We start from the raw sequence: 18,703 nt of genomic DNA, 5'->3' as shown, positions 1-18,703 counted from the left end.
CCCCCCGCCCGTTGGTACGGCCCATCTCCCCCCACATGCCGCTGATCTGGCAGGCTGCGCGCGCACCCTCCGGCGGGGCGCGGGCCGTCGGGGAGCTGCGGCCTCCGCGGCCGGGTTCCCTCCTCCACCTCCTCGCGTGCTCCTCACTGGCCCAGCGCCCGCCGGGTTACGCGCCCGCGCGCCTTGGAGGGGAGGAGCGCGACCGCGGGGGCGCGCCCCGGTGACTCCGCCCCCACCCCCCCAACCCGGGCGCCCCTCCCCTGAGTCCCGGGTGCCCGGCTCGCGCGGCTCGGTGCGAGGAGACTGGGACCCCGCGCCGCCAGCCCCCACGCCCCCGCCCCGGCGTGCGAGGCGCCGCGCCCTCCCGCTGCCCTGCCCGGTGCATGGAGGGGCCCGTTCGGATCGCAGCCGCCGCTGCCGCCGTAGCCGCCGCCAGCGCGCAGGGGATGACCTGGGGGTGGCTTTCGGAGCCGGCTGCCGCGCAGGAGGTCTTAGCCAGCCCTGCTTAGAGGTGCGGGGGTGGGGTCCCACCTAAGGGTGGGCGGGAGGGGTGGCCTGGGGACACCGGGCTTGGGCGCCACGAGGCTTGGGAGCTGGAGGTCCGGGGGCGGGTTGGCCGGAGTGCCCGGGAGGGCGTGGGGGTCCAGGCTGCGTGCGGGGTCTGGGGAGGGCAGCTGACGGATGCGCAGTGGGGAGCGCCTACGTCCCCCGTCCTCGGGAACTCTGAGCCACCTCGTGGGAAGAGGCGGGGTGAGGTGTCAGTGACACGATTAAATCTGTTTGACAATGATCCGCTGAGGCAGGTGAGATGCAGCATAGCCGGGAGCACGGGGCGCCGGCACGTTTTCCCAAGGGAGCGGGGTCCCTCGCCTCTCTCAACCTCCATCCCCGCAGAGCGCCCGCGAGAGACAGTGATTTACGTGTAAGGAGAATCAAGAGAAATTTCCTGCGCAATGTTTCTCTGCCTTCACAGACTTGGTGACTTCCCAGCCCCAGGGAGCGTATTTTTCCTTCTCCTCTGTATAGCTTTCTGTGGATTGCATTATCATTTGCTAAATACATTACAGCTCGCTATTTATTTCACTCTGCAGCTTCCAGACCTTTGTTGCATTCTCTCCACATCTAGGAATTTCAGTAATAAATCACCGAGGGGGCTAGAGAGGCTCTCTCGCCTTTCCCTTCATTGTTCTCCCAACCCCACCAAATCAGGTGGAAGGCTCTCCAAAAGGAGCTTTCTCCAGAATGCCTGCCTTTCCCAGTCCAGACTCCAGAGGGTGGCAGGTGCCTTAAGGGCAGGCTGCTTTCCAGTTGAGATCTAGAATTGAGGGAACCTCATTAACAGAACCTCTGTGTCCTGAATCAGACACCTTGAGAAACAGAAGATAGGACTAAAAGGTAACATGAGATTTAGTCTCAGGCCAGTGGCCAGTAAAGATGAAAGAGGCCAATTCTGATTCCATGCCTCACTGATGCCACAACCCACAGATTGTCCAGCTGACTTTTGGAATACCTAGTGGACAGTGTCTGCTAGGAAAGGGTGGGGAAGGGGCTGGAGAATGAAATGGATTTATTCTCAGTATAGTTCTAAACGTTCTATTACATTTCATAGCTCATTTTTGGGAGGTAGTCTATTTTAGCTGAAAATGCGGGGGTAGTTCAACTTTTAGGACAAGATGAAAGAAAACTCCAGAAAACTGTAAAATTTAAGTTAGTGCTTAGCTAGAAAGCATTCTTAGGAACCCAGAGAGGCACCAAATACTGTAGTTTCTGTTTTGCACATGTTGAAATGAACTGCCTCATACTTGAAGTTATATGAGAAGGATGGAGAGAAACTGTTTCATTTTGTAAAGGCGTTTCCTGGGTGTGTGTTTGGCAGTGTGTGGAGCAGACACATTTATATTTCTATAAAAAAACACACAAGTGTATATTGTTTAACTTTCATGCAAAAACTCGGATATAGTATTTGGGAAATCTGTCTTCGTTTGAATAGTTCAGTCAACCAGGAAAATCAGTTACTAGAGGTACCGTGCTATTGTTTGTGTAGTAACTCACTTGCGATGCTTTGATTGATTGCCATGGTTCTCATCAACCTCCTCTTCTGTGGAAAGTACTTAAACAGCTCTGACTCTCAAGCCGGGAAGTACAGAGAACCCTTAGGACTTGGAGCATACTGATCTAGCTTGTGTCGGTTGGCTTCTAAGTCAATGTTACTCCTTGCCTTCTTTGCAGGTGGTTTGACTGTGCATGGGAGGAATTAAGTTCACTTTAAGGTAGGACTTCCCCCACCTCTGCCCCCATCTGCAAGGTGTATATAAAGAGGAAGGCTTTATGTTGGATTAAGAACTTCTGCCATAGGGCTGGGCTCTAAAAAGTTCAGGTAAAACCTGTTGACTAGCTCTTGTGCTTTCTTCTTATTTTTCCTCTTTGCCTGTGTGCTTTCATGACTTTCTGGATGATTTCATTTATGGTTTTGTCAAAATGTAAGTTGAAGTAAGATGTGTCTTCTCTAGAAATGTTTCTTATGCAGGCATTTAGACTAGAAATTGGTATTGTTTCTAAGTAAAATCCTGGAGCAATGCTTTCAGGAATTAAACATTATTGTAGTGAAATCAGGCTGGAGATAGGATATTAAAACTAATTAAGTGAAAAATCTGTTATTTTTAACACATCGTTACGTTAGCCACTGCCTTGTGATTAGCATTTGTACTATGTAGGAGTGCAGATAAGGCAACACGTCGCAAGAGAAGATGAGCTGTCTAGAGATAGTCTTTCTTCAGATATGTGATCTTACTACTTAATAGAAACTAATTAGATTAGAAAGGGAATTTGGGGTCTGGTTGCTAAATAGATTGCTCCGAAGGACTTGATTTTACCGTGGTTTTTGATGGGTGCTTTTTTCAAGAAATTTTGTTAACTTGAATTAGAGAATGCTTTATTGTTTTTATTGAAATTTTATATTGTATGTAGACATTTCATTGATTTATAAACATTCCATTTATACATTTTTGTTGTGGATATGGTACTAACTCATTTTCAAGAGAACGGGGAGGAGGGCTTTACTTGATTCTTTTCAATTGCGATTAAGCGATGGTATATGGAATATACTTAATGTTACTTTAAAAATATTGGATTACAATTCAATGAAAAACTGGTTGTTTTTTTTTGTTTTTGTTTTAATCCTTCAAGTTTTCCCTCATTGTTTGTGCTCTTTCCCCCATTGTCAGGCTTAAAACATACAGTATCGTTGTCATCTGTCCCCTGAATAATGGTCCTGAGGTGATATTATTAATGTGGCTTTTTAAAATCAAACTAATTATACTTGCCTAAAAGAGCCACATGTGTGTGATTCTAGCTGCCTGGTGCCTTTTGAGAGCCCTGGAGACAAGCTAGTGAATAGAGCTGAAAATTCATTCTGTATTTGATTAAATGGGACAGACTTGCTGCTCCTTACCCCAGCAGGGGCGATGAGATCTCTTGATCCCCGAAGCGGCTCCAAGACCCTGGGAATTCCATTAGCGAGCACCTGAGGAATTTCTGCCCTGCAGTGCCTTTTTTGTATGTGTGTATGTGCGTGTGTGGAAAGGGAGGGGAGCCGAGTGGTGAGGGGGGGAGGGTGGCGGGTGGGCGGAGAGAGGCTACATTAGAAGACTCCATATGTTAGCAGATCTAAAATCAAGAGAGGACTTAACAGCTTATCTTGTAAGAGAAGAGCCCAACCCAAAGGCAGATTGCTGGTCAGGACTTTTCTTACGAGCACGACTGTGGTGATGTGTCTTTACCCTGAAGTGCACGCCGCTGTAAGTACAGAAAATCACTTTTCTGCTTTGCCTCCGAAGCACAAGCATATACACGTTGCAGCCTTGGTAAGTTTTCTCTGAATGATCTTTTGATAAATATGTAAAATCGTGTTACAGTTAGGTCTTGCCTGTCAGGGCTGCTTTTATTGTTTTAATAACTTTTCAACCGAGAGGAAAATCAGCCTTTTCTGTGAAGCAAAGTATTTTGCAGAGATGAAATGCTTGTTTGAATAGGCATATTTGAGTTTGCTCTTTTGTTTTTATATGACTTTTCTTGTGTTTTTGTAACATTATTATTACAGAATTTAAATTCATTTAGGGTATCTCTCTTTTCTGTTGTCTTTTGAAGAATTCTTTCTGATTGCTAGTATTTCTTAAGGCATCGCTTCGCAGACTTGCCAGCAGCCATGCGTAAATGAAAATATCTCTACCAAAAATATTCTGTAAAATCTTTGGAGCAAAATTTCTGAGAAACATCAGCGTGTCTTCCTCTCCCTGTCCCACCTCCCCTGCCCCTGAATACTTTCTGGATACAGACATTCTTCAGAATATGAGCCCAGTTTGATTCTTGTGTACTTTTCAAGGAAGAGCAGTTCTGAATCTTGGATGGCCTAGTTAATTGATTTTCCTCTTCTGAGAATAGTTAAAAATGAATGTGAATTCCAGTGCTTGTCGTTTTCAACTAGTGCAGAGTGCAGTAGCCTATTTGATGGTTAATTTGATGTATTTTGTTTCTGATTAAAATCATCTTGTGTGTCCCAGTTCCCTCCATCCTATTCCCGTGTAGTCCTCTACCAAATTCTCCTTACAATACTAAGTGTTTAGAAAATAAAGAAGCCTTTGAGAGAATATTTAATTTTCTTCCCACCTCCACCCTGGGCTTGCCTTCTAGTAGTATGGCCAGGTTGAAAGAACTCTGGAATGAATGGGACTAAACACTAAAGTTAGCATTGGGCCTGCCTCGGTTCACAGTTGTTCAGGCACTTTGCTGTGTGATGTATTTTGATGGCCAGAGATAGCAAAAAGCTACCCCAAAGCACATTTTGTTCTGCTACGTATCAGTTGGAATGTGAGTCAGGACTTCAGTTCTGGAGAACCAGTGATGTGCTTTTAACCATAGAATTAAGGAACTGTGAAGTTCCTTACATCTTACTTGAGAGGGGGAAAAACACACAGGTTATGTTACTGAACTTAGATATATTCTGCTTACGTTTTGTTACAAAATTTTTATATTGCACTAACGTAAGCATATAGCTTGCTTTTCAGCTATTCTTGACATAGACTAGCGCATCTCTTTTTATCCGTGTGAGCTGGGGCAGTGATCTTGACCTAAGCCTTGGGTTCCTCATCGCTGAAATGAGGATAACCATAGTATCTGTTACCGCTGTTGTGTGGATTACGTGAGATACTGAAAGTAAAGTGCTTGGCACATTATAAAACCCCTATGATTGCTAGCTGCTGCTACTTTAAGTAACTCCTCCTGTACATGTTAGTCTGTTACTTTGATCCAGAAATGATTTCTTTTGAAGATTAAATAATGAGGAATTCTCTGAAGTTAGTAATAGTGTGGGCACGTGGAACTGCTATAGTTTCAGTATGCTACAGTTCTCGTCATTTTGCAATTGAAACTTAAAAGGCACTTGGAAACAATATGTTGCAATTTTTTTCCTGATTGAGGTATAATAGAAAAATGTACACAAGTGTACAGTTAATGTATACTCAGTGAACAGCCAGATGAAGTGTCGTCTATGCACATGTGTGGTAACCATTAGCCAGATCGAGATGTAGAACATTTCCTTCATGGTGGAAGGCTCCCTGATGCCCCTTCCCAGACTAGCCCACCACCCCCAGCAGACGACAGCCCTTTGGACCAGTCTCACCATACGTGAGTTTTGCCTGTTCCCGAGCTTTATAAAAATAGACTCATACGATAAATACTCTTTTATATCTGGTTTCTCGCACTGCTCGTTATGTCCAAGACCCATCTCTGTTACTGTGTACGGTAGGAATTTATGCTTTCAAAATTGTTTTAGCATCTTTTGCCTGTTTTGAAATTCATAGTAGTTCATTTTGTTGGCACATTGGGTATGTGGTCATTGAGAAAACAAGAAAATAACAACATTTCTTCCTAAATTATTAGAAAATCAGATCCCAGTCACTATCTTAGAAAAATAACCATGACCTTCTTTTTATACATAAAGCTGGGTTGAAGGTAATATAATTACCTTCAGTGACAGTTCCATAAACCAAATCTTTTGATAACTGCGTTCATTTTGTGTGTGTGTGTGTGTGTGTGTTTTTAGAAGCGAAGGGTGGGAGCCTCGAAAGAGAGAAGGACCACCTAAGGTAGCTTATAACCTTCATGCTTAGGATTTAACACTTAGAATGGTAGAGAAGTAACCACTAGCTCAGCAATAAGTGTAATATTCCCTAAGAAGAAAACAAAACAACACGGTGTGTTCTGGAAAAAAAAAATCCACCAATAATGGAAGAAAATGGAGCAAGGATGTTGTTATCCTACAGGAAAATTTTGAAGAATGGGACCTTACGTTTATATCAGGAAGAAGAATTTTGGCTACTAACTTTCTGAACGGTTGTTGTCAGGCTGTGCTTATATGTTTGGAATTTCTGTTTGTATTGTTGGGATTCCCTGATATGCTAAATAAAATTTATTTCACTAAACAATGAAACAAGAATACAAGGTGGTATCGATGAATCCGAAGTGTGTTTTTTGTTTTTCACTTTGAAAGGGGCTGCGGTTGAGGTTAAGAGCTTTGCCATCATCATATTTCTGTTCTTGGAAATGTTGATGAAGGATTTTCTGGATGTTCTGCTTGAACACAAGCCACTTCTCTCGTTGGAGACATTGTCTTTTTCAGCATTTGTAATTTTATTAAATCTTATTATTCATAGCTCCTTGACACAAGGTCATTCTTCACATACAGCCATGTGCAGGGTGGGTTCCTCTGGACTCCAGAGGGGGCAAGTTGTTCCCTTGTCTCTTAATTCAGAGCACCAGTGGCCAAGACTTCAATGGGGGTGGGAGGGGTGAAAGAGTAATATGAGATTCATCTTTTGTCCCAGAGGGGAACTCCAAAGATGCAGGTTTTGTTTCAAAAGAAGGAAGCACTGTTGACAAATAAAGATGCCTCATGTTTGGAAAATGCTCCTTTGAAGGGGCATGAGGTCCTTATTACTAGATGTGTTGTAGTGGCATTTGCAAAAGATGGTGCAGTAAGAATCTCTTCCTTGGGTGAGAGTTGGGACCACGTGACCTCCGAGGGCCTTTGCCTTTTGAGTCCAGTAAACAGGCTCTTGTGGGGGAGCTGTACTACTTAACCACCGCATACCCAGGGTTCCCTTGCTGCAGTTTCATTCCCCTGAGGTCAACTGCAGTCCAAAAATACTAAACGGAAAGTTCCAGAAAGAAATGATTTATAAGTTTTAAGTTGTGCACTGTTCTCAGTAGTGTAATGAAATCCCGTGCCATCCCTCCCGAGGTCCCCAAACCTTCAACATTGTTCTGCTCCTGACATCCAGCCATTCACTTCGTCCTGGCTCGGTGATCCAGGATCACCTGAAGCCGATGATACTGCTGACGTATCATCAGAAGGTCAGTAGTAGCCTAACGCTACGTCACAATGTCGACGTCACTCACCTCACTTCATCTTATCCGGTGGGTGTTTTGTCATCTCACAGCATCATCATCATCATAAGAAGGGTGATTACAGTATAATACGATATTTTGAGAGAGAGAGATCACATTCATGTAACTTTCTTTTAGTTTTTACTTTATTATTTTTTTCATGTAACTTTTATTACAGCATATTGTTAAAATTGTTTTATTGTTACTCTCTTACTGTGCCTAATTTATAAATTAAACTTTATCATAGATATGTATGTGTTGGAAAAAAACATAGTATAAATAGGGTTCAGTACTATCCACAGCTTCAGATATCCACTGGGGGTCTTGGAATGCCTCTCCCGTGGATAAGCGGGGGACTACCGTACCTAATTTTGGAGGGAGAAAATGTGTAAAAAAAGTTCCAAACGACCACTGGATAAATAAATTTTCTCAGATTTTCCCTAGTTTAAAGTTGAGGAATGCCTCTTCTTGTTGATCCTTTTCACATTAAATGTAATTTAGTTTATCACTAACAAGTAGATGTCAGATATTCTTTCTTTTTTACCTGAAGAGAGAACAGGGACCTTTCCAATATTCTATCCGTATCAGAAGTGAAAACACTTTACAAGTTTAGTATTTGCTACCTTTTTAGGTAGGTACACACCTGAATTTACTTGAAGCCCCTCTGTTGGCCGAGTTACTTATGCACTCCTACAGCAAATTATATGTAAAGTAAAAATAAATAAATGGATCTCTTGTCTCTCTACCTTCTCTCCTCCACCCCAATTTTTCCACACTTGAATTTCAAGAGAGAAATAACTCACGGGGGGAGAAAGGCTGATATGCGTGACTTATCCAAGCAACAGAGCTGTATTCAGGACCTTTTCTGGAGTCCATAGTTATTTACTGTAACCAGGTACACATCTTGTGTCTTTAGATATATGTTAATAATTTATGTTAATAATTGCTGTTTAGAATGATTGAAGGGAGTATAGAATCCTGAGTCACCAAAATAATATTTTGTCTATTTTATGAAGCAGAAAAGTATAGTGAGTTTTGTCTGTTTTGTATTACATGACGTATACCCATACAACCGTTCAAAGCCTCTTGTAACCTCTAAGTGGCTCTCTCTTTTCTCTGTCACCATTACCTTACCCTTCCAACTTCCTTTTCGAATTTTGGGAAGGGGATCAGAGAAGGTGAGACAAAATGTGAGACAAAAGAAATACCTTCGTGACTCTTTATTAGAGTACTGCCACCTCACCTCCCTTGTCTCCACTCTTGGTTTTCCCCGCTTCCACGTCATCCATTTTTCTCCATTTTGTCAGAGTAATGATCTTTCAAAAACATAAGGCTGATCAGGTGACTGCTCTCCTTAACATCAGTTTCTTCGAAGGCCCTGACTCCCTTATTCAAACCCAGGTCTTGAATAGGGCACACAGGGGTCTTTACCGACCTGGTGCTTCTGCCGTCCTCCACCTACCTTGCATGCCTTGAATATACCTTGCTTTTTCTCTTGCAGGCTGGGAACATGTCTCTCGTGGTGATGATGTTGTGTCATCATTTTGTACGTGTCTGTCTCATCCTTATCTTAATCCCTAAGGACAGACAATGGGATTTTCCCTTGTATGTATCTCCTCTCACCCCTTTCCTTGCATTATGCCTAACAAATACTAAACCCAAATGTCCCAAACGTATGAGTCCTAAAGTAGGGCTTCTCAAACTTTAATGTGCATTTGAATTTCTTGGGGCGGGGGTGGGAGGGATGTTAAGATGCAGATTTTGATTTCGTAGGTTGTGGGTGAATCCCAAGATTCTCCCTCTCTGACAAGATTCCACATCATGTTGATGACACTGGGTGGACCACACTGAATAGCGAGTTGCTAAACTGTCATCTCTAGACCCATGAATGATTTCAACACACAATTCTGCTCTTATAAAGCAGAAACTAACGCACCATTGTAAAGCAATTATACTCCAATAAAGATGTTAAAAAAAAAATACAGTGAAATCAGTGACTCTGCATGTCAAGTTCAGGCGTATCACAGCTTCAAGTAATGAAGGTTAAAAAAGCTTTAGATAAAGAAAAAAATAGTTAAATATTGAAGATACTAGGACATCTATTGTCACATTATTGCTGGAATGCTGGCCAAACATCTTACATATTTAAAATGCATATTTTCATTCTGTGCTACATTAGAGAGCTGATGTCATGTTTCGTCTGTTTTTTAAATATGCAGTATTAGAGGAGTTTTCCTGGATATCTACGTATTAAAAAGTGCATTCTGCCTTCTCTCTCTTGCCAGGGGAATTTCTGACAGTTATTGGCTTTTTAGGTATCAGAATAACAGCAATTAGTATTTTCTATTTTACTATCATTTGAAGTCTGTTTAGTGAGTAATTGTACACACTGTCTGATTGGAGGTGAAATTGGCAAGGGGGATGAATGTCTAATGGATAAAATACTACTTTTAATCAGGCCGTGAAATTACTGTAGTGACATCAGAATTTGGCAGCCTCTTTTATTACAATAAAAAGAAAGATAGCATCCTAAGCTAGGGATAAGATTTTTCTTGCCCATTTATTTTGGCTTATTTTCATGGTTTGGGCCTCAGGGCGTGTGTGCAACAAAATAGCACAGTGAATAACAGGCAATAAGAAGGAGTGAACATAGTTTCAGCTGGAACAGATGTACTGTTTAATCACTCATCTCTATTTCAGTCAACTTCCTCCCAGATTGGTGAGTATGAGGTTGTGAGAGTGGGTATGAGGAATCCCCATCTATGAAGTGGAGTTAAGCTTCATTACTTGGGTTGGTGTTACATAGCTTGCAATATATTGAAAAAGTTTGTTAATTGGCTGTTAAAATGGTCACGTGAGGGGGACTGTCTAAATGTGATTATGAATGGGGTTGTACAGTTTTGTAAATGGTCATGTGATTATGAATGGGGTTGTACAGTTTTGTAAGAAAGGTGCTATTTATTCCTCTTTATAAACACCAGTAAAGTAACATCGTTTGATTTAAACTAGTGTTTCCTCTTGGCCTGTTCACTCCTGTTGTGAAATTAGGCTAATTAGGCTTTTAGAGATTGCCATGATTTAATGAAAACTCATGCACCAGGATTTCAATTTGGTTTCCACGCATCTGAGCGGTTGTTCCAGTAGATCTTGGGACTGCTAAATCCTGAGAAGATATTTTTATGATTCTTAACAGATTATTAAAACTCCTGAGTGGAACCACACTGGTCTTACCATTGTGTTGTGCCCATAATTTACCTTTTGGGCTCTTCTTACTGTGATCACTTTTTTAAACAGGGCCATTTTATTGTTTCTTCCATTAAGTCTTAGATGTTCTTCCAAAATGAAATTTTAAGATTTGTTCTACAGTAAGGAGGATTATAGTACTGATGGGTTAAAGTAGATTTTAAACCTAATTCTGCATATTTACTTCAACTGAATAACATATCTTCAAGTCATATTATGATCTGATTAGAATTGGTTCTGATCGCTAAGTCGTTTCTTTTGATTTCTATCTGTTGACTGTTAGGCACACTTCCTTTACTATGGCTGAGTCCTTTTTGAGATTAAAACAAATACAAATAGATCAAACTTCTACTCTGAGTTCCTAATTCCAAGCTCTAGTCATTAAGTTATTCATGTTTTGACTGTAGACCTATATAAGCTCTTTCATATAATTTTCATCATACATTTTAGAGCTAAGATTTTTTTTTAACCCCATGGCTAACTAAAGCCAATTTTGAGTCATTCTAAGATGGGTTGTTAACTGTGGTCTCCTATTAGGTTAGGAAACGAAATTGTCATTATTTGTTATTTCTTTTGTGTTTAAGGATGCATTTTTTAAAGAGCTATTGTCACAGTGGTTAGGTCTTAAAATAATTACACATTTGTCACTGTGACAGCAGCCGTGGTGGGGTTTTTAATGATACAGTACAGCTTGTGCAGAGATTTGATATCCATTTTTTGCAGCATCAAATACATTTTAGCTCAGGGATTTGACTAGATACATCTTAATAATGTTAATAAGAGTCTTATAGCTAACTCCCAAAGTGGATTTCTAAATGTGAGCCTGGTAAGTTCAGGCTATATCCCACCCCACAGGAAAATAACAGTAGAAATTGTTTTAAAGAAAAATTGTCAGTGTTTTACTTCTTTTGGGATTTCTCTTCCAGATAGGTAGATTATTAGGAAAAAGATAAGGAAACAGTTGGCCTTGTAGAACCAAGACTTTAACCCTTGATCAGATCCATGTTTTCTCAGCTGGGTGTTGTACACATACACAGAATACTTAATTAGTTGTGATTGTAGATGTCAGCTGGTCATGGAATCAAATTAACAGGCACCACATATTAAACTTCCAAGGCCTTCAACGACTAAGAATGAGAGACTGAGTTTTTCATTTGTGCAAATAAGAATTTTTTCCCCCTTCATGTTGGAATGTGAGTTTTCTGGAAAAAGAATCCCTTCACTTGACATTTCCTAGGCAAACAGAGTCCCCACTCGCTTGTAAAAGTCCTTTCTAATTCACTGAGAAATACTAGCATCTTTTGTGCCTGATTCACCTAGAGGGACTGTACTACAGGTATACTTGGGCAATTTAACGATAAATAATATGGTGACAAAGGAGTGAAGTATTGCTTAGGCAAAGCAGGGCCCTTGTCTGTTTGAGTGCCCTGCAGACTTATCAGAATGATGCTTCCAGAGGACTGGGAAAGGAAAGACTGTCCTGTCTGGCATTGCATGCACAGACAGGCACAGAAGGAACCAGGACCCTCCCCATGCTCACTGGGCTCCTAGCTGAGGAGTTGCTAGTTCAGTTACAACTCCTGTCTTGTGGTTCTTTTTATTCCATATATGAAATAATTTTCTCCTATCCTTTATTTCTAATTGTCATCATTTCTTAAATAATATTATAGAGTCCTTTGTACTTTGCAGAGTGTTTTACAAGTTTTTTTTTCTGTTTACAATAATGTATGAACGGTAAAATTTTCATGAGAATGGAAATCATGAAGACAATAATGATCGAGCATTGGTTTCACATACAAGAGTTTTAATGTAGTTCAAAGTTGGGTGATCTTCAAAATATCTCTGCCTAATATTTGAAACTATAGTCTTTCTTTTCAAGCTTTTTTTTAAAGTATCTATTTATTAAATGGCTGCGTTGGGTCTTAGTTGCAGCACGCGGGATCTTTCGTTGAGGCGCATGGGTTCTTCGTTGCAGTGTGAGGGCTTCTCTCTAGTTGTGGTGTGCGGGCTTAGTTGCCCCGTGGCATGTGGGATCTTAGTTCTCTGACCAGCTATTGAACCGGTGTCCCCTGCATTGCAAGATGGATTCTTAACACTGGACCTCCAGGGAAGTCCCTTTCTTTTTTAAGCTTAATTTAAGTTATAATTGCACATTCTTAAATTCTAAGGTTTTTGTTTTTGGCCACATCGTGTGGCTTGTGGGATCTTAGTTCTGCCACCAGGGATCGAACCCAGGCCCAGAACAGTGAAAGCACTGAGTCCTAACCACTGGACCACCAGGGAATTCCCTCTTTTGTTTTGTTTTTGTCTTTGACATTTGTAAACCACAAACTCTGCATTCTAGATTCTATTGACCTAATGGAAGATATTGAGATAGTGAATTTTGCCGAAGGTAAAATTGACTCCCAGATGTCTTGTATTTTTAAACCCTTTCCTCTTTAAAGAGGTCTTTTCATTTTTTTTTTTTTCTAGCCACAGGGATCCTTGCTTTCTAATACATTTCTTTAAGGCTGGTACTTGATGCTTAGAAATTCTTTAATAGTATATTCCAGCTGAAAGTGAAGTTTGAAAGCCCTTTCGAATTGTGTGACAGTAAGGAAAATAGCAAAGGGGGCTTTTTAGAAGTAAATCTCATTTTACATTTGTGTCTTTGCTCGTGGAATAAATATAAAATCAAATTGAACGCAGTTTCTCTTAACATTTGTTCCACGGTGCCCCTGTGTCCAAAGCGTGACAGATGATGTCAACACTTAATCTGACTTTCTTGGATATGTTAGAAAATGAATACAAGCTTTGCAACTTTAAGTGATTCCTCTAGTCTCGCTTTTGTCAATCGTTAGCTATTTCTTTTTCATTTTATATCATTGTATCATATTGGCTACAACAAAGGTTAATGCTACAGCATTTAAAGATAGCTCATGTGTTCTTTCAGTGTAGATCAAAATTAGTCATTAGCTGTTTAATGAGATAGTTTAAAAGTAGTTTTGACGACCAGATTGAGAAGGAAAGAAAGAAAAATAATATTCTTAAAGGCAAATCTTGCCCTGCCTCTTGGGCTGGAGTGAAGGCTGAGTTGTAAGAGTGCAGAGTCCAGCGCGCAGTAAGAGGTGTGAGGCTGTTTATTTTCACTCTGGAGATGTATATACTACAGAAGGAAAACTCTGGCCTTGCTTAACCTAAGCAAGTCATTACTTATCTACGATCTGGCAAGCAATTTGATTAAGGTTGACACAGCTCATATAATATCAGAGCCAGGCTCTCCTGATGATTGATGAGGCCTGTCTGTAAGTTTTTTTTTTTTTTTGAAAGGAGAAAAACAGAACAAGAACGAATACTGTTCAGATCTCTAATTGCCACGTATAAGCCAAGTCTATAATGTAGTTTTATCTGTAGTGGTTAATACGTACTAATTTGTATGCTGTTTTTAATGTTATAATTAAATGGCTTTAAAATAATATTTTTAGGTCAGCAGGTTAATTTAGCTTCTACAGGATTAAATTCTTGAAATTTTAGAGATCTTGCTTCATATCGTAACATCTTATGGTTTTCTTTGATGTAATATATTCTTTTTTAAAAAATTTATTTTAAATTTATTTATTTTTTTGGCTGCGTCGGGTCTTAGTTGTGGCTCGTGGGATCTTTGTTGCGGCGTGCAGGCTTCTCTCTAGTTGAGGCATGCGGGCTCAGTAGTTGTGGAGTGCGGGCTTAGTTGCCCTGTGGCATGTGGGATCTTCGTTCCCTGACCAGGGATCGAACCCGCATCCCCTGTGGAATTCTTAACCACTGGACCTCCAGGGAGGTCCCGGATGTTATATATTCTTTAGTCTAGTGGAATTTTTAACCTGTAAGGGATTTTCCTTTTTATTTTCTAATGAAATTGAGTTATTTGCAAATCTTTGGCTTTAACCTAAGGCATTTCAACCACCTGCTTTCTCACTATACAGTCATGATTTGGACACTTGTAATAGCATATCATTGAGTGTTGCTGCTGACCTTTGCTACGTTATTTGTTCCTTATCTTATTCTCATTACCATCAGATAGATTCTGTGTGTGACTGGAATGTGCCAGATGTTCTTGGCAACACTTTAAATCATTAGTCTACATATAGTGCTGCGTCCAACCAAAGAAGATAATTTCTTGTTTTTTTATCATTCATACGCTACTTAGTAGAAATGGGTATAGGAGGAGAAGAACTCTCTCCGCCTTATTATTTTTTTTTATTTTTTATTTTTTGCGGTACGCGGGCCTCTCACTGTTGTGGCCTCTCCCTTGCGGAGCACAGGCTCTGGACGCGCAGGCTCAGCGGCCATGGCTCACAGGTCCAGCCGCTCCACGGCATGTGGGATCTTCCCGGACCGGGGCACGAACCCGTGTCCCCTGCATCGGCAGGCGGACTCCCAACCACTGCGCCACCAGGGAAGCCCTCTCCGCCTTATTTTAAGTAAATTGAGCATAAGGAATTTCCAGATTAGTGAGTGAAACGATTGAGTTGAGAATGAATTAGTTTTCTGTAAGTGGATTTTCTTAACCTGGGAGTTTTCAGGCTGTGGATCATACAGGTTTAGACTTGGGTAAACTCTGGAGTCAGAGTGCCTGGCGTCAAAGCCAGATTCCACCGTCTTCTAGTGACATAGCCTCTGTGTGCCTTAGTTTCCTCATCTGTATAATGGGAATGGCACCTCATTAGGCTCTGGGATCACCTCAGTGAGTCCTCACAGAGTGATTGGCACTTGGTAGGTGCTTCTTGAATGTGAGCGGTTGCTGTTGCTGCTTCCATGGCTGTTATGTTAGCGATAGTGACAAAATATTATAGCGATGTAGCTGAATTAGACACTGTCAAATATAAAATGAGGAGAGATTAAACTTTGTGGGGCTCTAAGTGTGGCAGTAAACTAGAATTGATTGATTATATGTTGTTGTTCTTGAGTTGGTTAGGACTTGGCTCCCATCACAGAGACTGGTTAGGTTAGGTGACTAATGTAATAGCTGCTGGGGCACCTTTGGATGAATTCCCATATCGCCAAACAGCTGAATACCATCTTAACTTTCTTGCCCTAAATTTCAATTTTGTTTCTTTGAGATCTCCCCTTTCTCCTTCTCATCTCCCTAGACTCAATAGAAACATACTTTAGTACCAGGAAAATAAAATTTATTTTTAGGCATGAGATGTACTTCATACCTAGACTTACTGACATAAGTTTGCTTTTCTTCTTAAAAGCAAGGGATATCTGTTATTGGAACCCTTTGATAACTCTTCTTGATAATTTTCCACCAAAAGTACAAGTGTTGCTATCTATGGGAAATCCCAGTGCTTTCTAGAATTTTGATGTATATGTACTTAAATAACGAGTTTGACTCTTACGTCTGTTCTTCCACTTTTCCTATTTTTCTCTTGGGCTTAGGTATGGTCAGAGCAGGTAAACACTTAACTGGGATTGGTAGCCTTGAAGACCGCCAATAAAGTACCATTCCCACGTTGTTTCAAAAGAAGAAAAAGAATAGATATGGGATCATCAGATGCCAATCTTTGACTTGGAGAAAGGCCAGTTCTGCATACTGCCAGCTCCACGCCAGCCACTTCCCGGTGTGTTTCTCACTGGCCAGGATAAGCCCTCAAGTGACTGTTGAAGATTGAGATTTAGCAGTGGAGGGGGATCCAAAGAACTGGAGCCAGGAGTTGTGGAATCAGAACATGACAAGTGGGGCTGCATGCACCCCTTTCCAGCTGACTGTTGGCTTTTTTTCTTGCAGTTCCTTTCTGTCATCAGCAGTGACAGTAATAATGCTTCAGGAAGGAGATGTTTGTCTTAGTTTTTCGTTGTTGTTTTAAATATTTTTTAAGGTAAGTTTTGAGAATTCATCTGTTTCTTCTACCCTACAGGTTGGCCTCATTATTGCATTTTTATCACTGGAATCTGGGTTTTCAGTACAGTAATTTTTGTAGCAATCATGAGCGTGTTTGCAGGAGAAAACATTGTACCGCCACTCTAAAATGCACAGGTTTTTAAGATATTCCATCTGGGGCCTATAAAATAGAGAATAAAGCTTGGTTGAATTGCATTTATGAGTTTTCTTAAAGTAGTGGTCTTGGTGGCTATGGAATTGGGTAGCATTTACAAGATTCTTTTAAACTTTTTGATTTTGGGGAATGTGAATCTAGTATTTGAAACTATAATTCTTGTCCTGTCACACCCGTTCTCAGTTGAGATTTGCAAAGATGTGTGTGATCAAGGAAACAGCTTTGCGTTTGATTAGTCAACATCATGTCTTAACCGAGATGATAATGTCCTATATTTTGTTAAAAAGGGATAAACACTAACACTTGAATAATGTGTGACTTCTTCAAAGGGAAAAATTCTCATAAACCCCAATGTTGATGAAATAATTTTATTATGAATCTCATTTAATTATGTACAAATAAACTAGATGCAGACTTTTTATAAAACTAAATTTGCAAATTGTGACAAAACCAATATAATTCAGAAATGTTAAATCTTAAAAAAATTTTTTTATGTTGTCAGTATTGAGTTTAATAGTAGGAAGATATTTTTGCTTATTTCATATTTCACGTGTCTGTTTGATTTGATTCTTTTTTTTTAAAACATCTTTATTGGAGTATAATTGCTTTACATTGTTGTGTTAGTTTGTGCTGTATAACAAAGTGAATCAGCTATACGTACACGTATATCCCCATATCCCCTCCCTCTTGCTTCTCCCTCCCACCCTCCCTATCCCACTCCTCTAGGTGGTCACAAAGCACCGAGCTGGTCTCCCTATGCTATGCGGTTGCTTCCCACTAGCTATCTATTTTACATTTGGTAGTGTATATATGTCAGTGCCACTCTCTCACTTTGTCCCAGCTTACCCTTCCCCCTCCCGGTGTCCTCAAGTCCATTCTCTACGTCTGCGTCTATACTCCTATACTGCCCCTTTTTTTTTTTTTTTTTTTAGATTCCATATATATGTGTTAGCATATGATATTTCTTTTCCTCTTTCTGACTTACTTCACTCTATGACAGACTCTAGGTCCATCCACCTCACTAAAAATAACTCAATTTCGTTTCTTTTTATGGCTGAGTAATATTCCATGGTATATATGTGCCACATCTTCTTTATCTATTCATCTGTCAATGGACTCTTAGGTTGCTTCCATGTCCTGGCTATTGTAAATAGAGCTGCAATGAACGTTGTGGTACATGACACTTTTTGAATTATGGTTTTCTCAGGGTATATGCCCAGTGGTGGGATTGCTGGGTCATATGGTAGTTCTATTTTTTGTTTTTTAGGAACCCCCATACTGTTCTCCATAGTGGCTGTATCAATTTACATTCCCACCAACAGTGCAAGAGGGTTCCCTTTTCTCCACACCCTCTCCAGCATTTATTGTTTGTAGATTTTTTGATGATGGCCATTCTGACTGCTGTGAGGTGATACCTCATTGTAGTTTTGATTTGCATTTCTCTAATGATTAGTGGTGTTGAGCATCCTTTCATGTGTTTGTTGGCAGTCTGTATATCTTCTTTGGAGAAATGTCTATGTAGGTCTTCTGCCCATTTTTGGATTGGGTTGTTTGTTTTTCTGATATTGAGCTGCATGAGCTGCTTGTATATTTTGGAGATTAATCCTTTGTTCGTTGCTTCGTTTGCAAATATTTTCTCCCATTCTGAAGGTTGTCTTTTTCTCTTGTTTCTGGTTTCCTTTGCTGTGCAAAAGCTGTTAAGTTTCATTAGGTCCCATTTGTTTATTTTTGTTTTTATTTCCATTTCTCTAGGAGGTGGGTCAAAAAGGATCTTGCTGTGATTTATGTCATAGAGTATTCTGCCTGTGTTTTCCTCTAAGAGTATTATAATGTCTGGCCTTACATTTAGGTCTTTAGTCCATTTTTTTAAAATTAATTTATTTTATTTATTTATTTTGGCTGTGTTGGGTTTTTTGTTGCTATGCGCGGGCTTTCTCTAATTGGGGCGAGCGGGGGCTACTCTTAGTTGTGGTGCATGGGCTTCTCATTGTGGTGGC

At 40.6% G+C, this 18,703-nt stretch overlaps 1 protein-coding gene across 1 annotated transcript in view; it reads left to right on the top strand.

Annotated features, from left to right (window-relative positions):
• The first annotated feature begins 279 nt into the window (after nt 1-279).
• CDON (cell adhesion associated, oncogene regulated) overlaps nt 280-18,703 on the top strand; it is a 100,550-nt gene continuing 82,126 nt past the window's right edge. Inside the window, exons 1-2 of the mRNA XM_004280463.3 lie at nt 280-511; nt 2,230-2,270. Coding sequence (XP_004280511.3) covers nt 2,245-2,270 — 26 coding nt within the window. The 5' untranslated portion in view covers nt 280-511; nt 2,230-2,244. The remainder of the gene's footprint in view (nt 512-2,229; nt 2,271-18,703) is intronic.

This window comes from Orcinus orca, chromosome 8 (assembly GCF_937001465.1).
Source record: "Orcinus orca chromosome 8, mOrcOrc1.1, whole genome shotgun sequence".
Classification (NCBI taxonomy): Eukaryota; Metazoa; Chordata; class Mammalia; order Artiodactyla; family Delphinidae; genus Orcinus; species Orcinus orca.
This window is presented reverse-complemented; position numbering and strand designations above follow the sequence as displayed.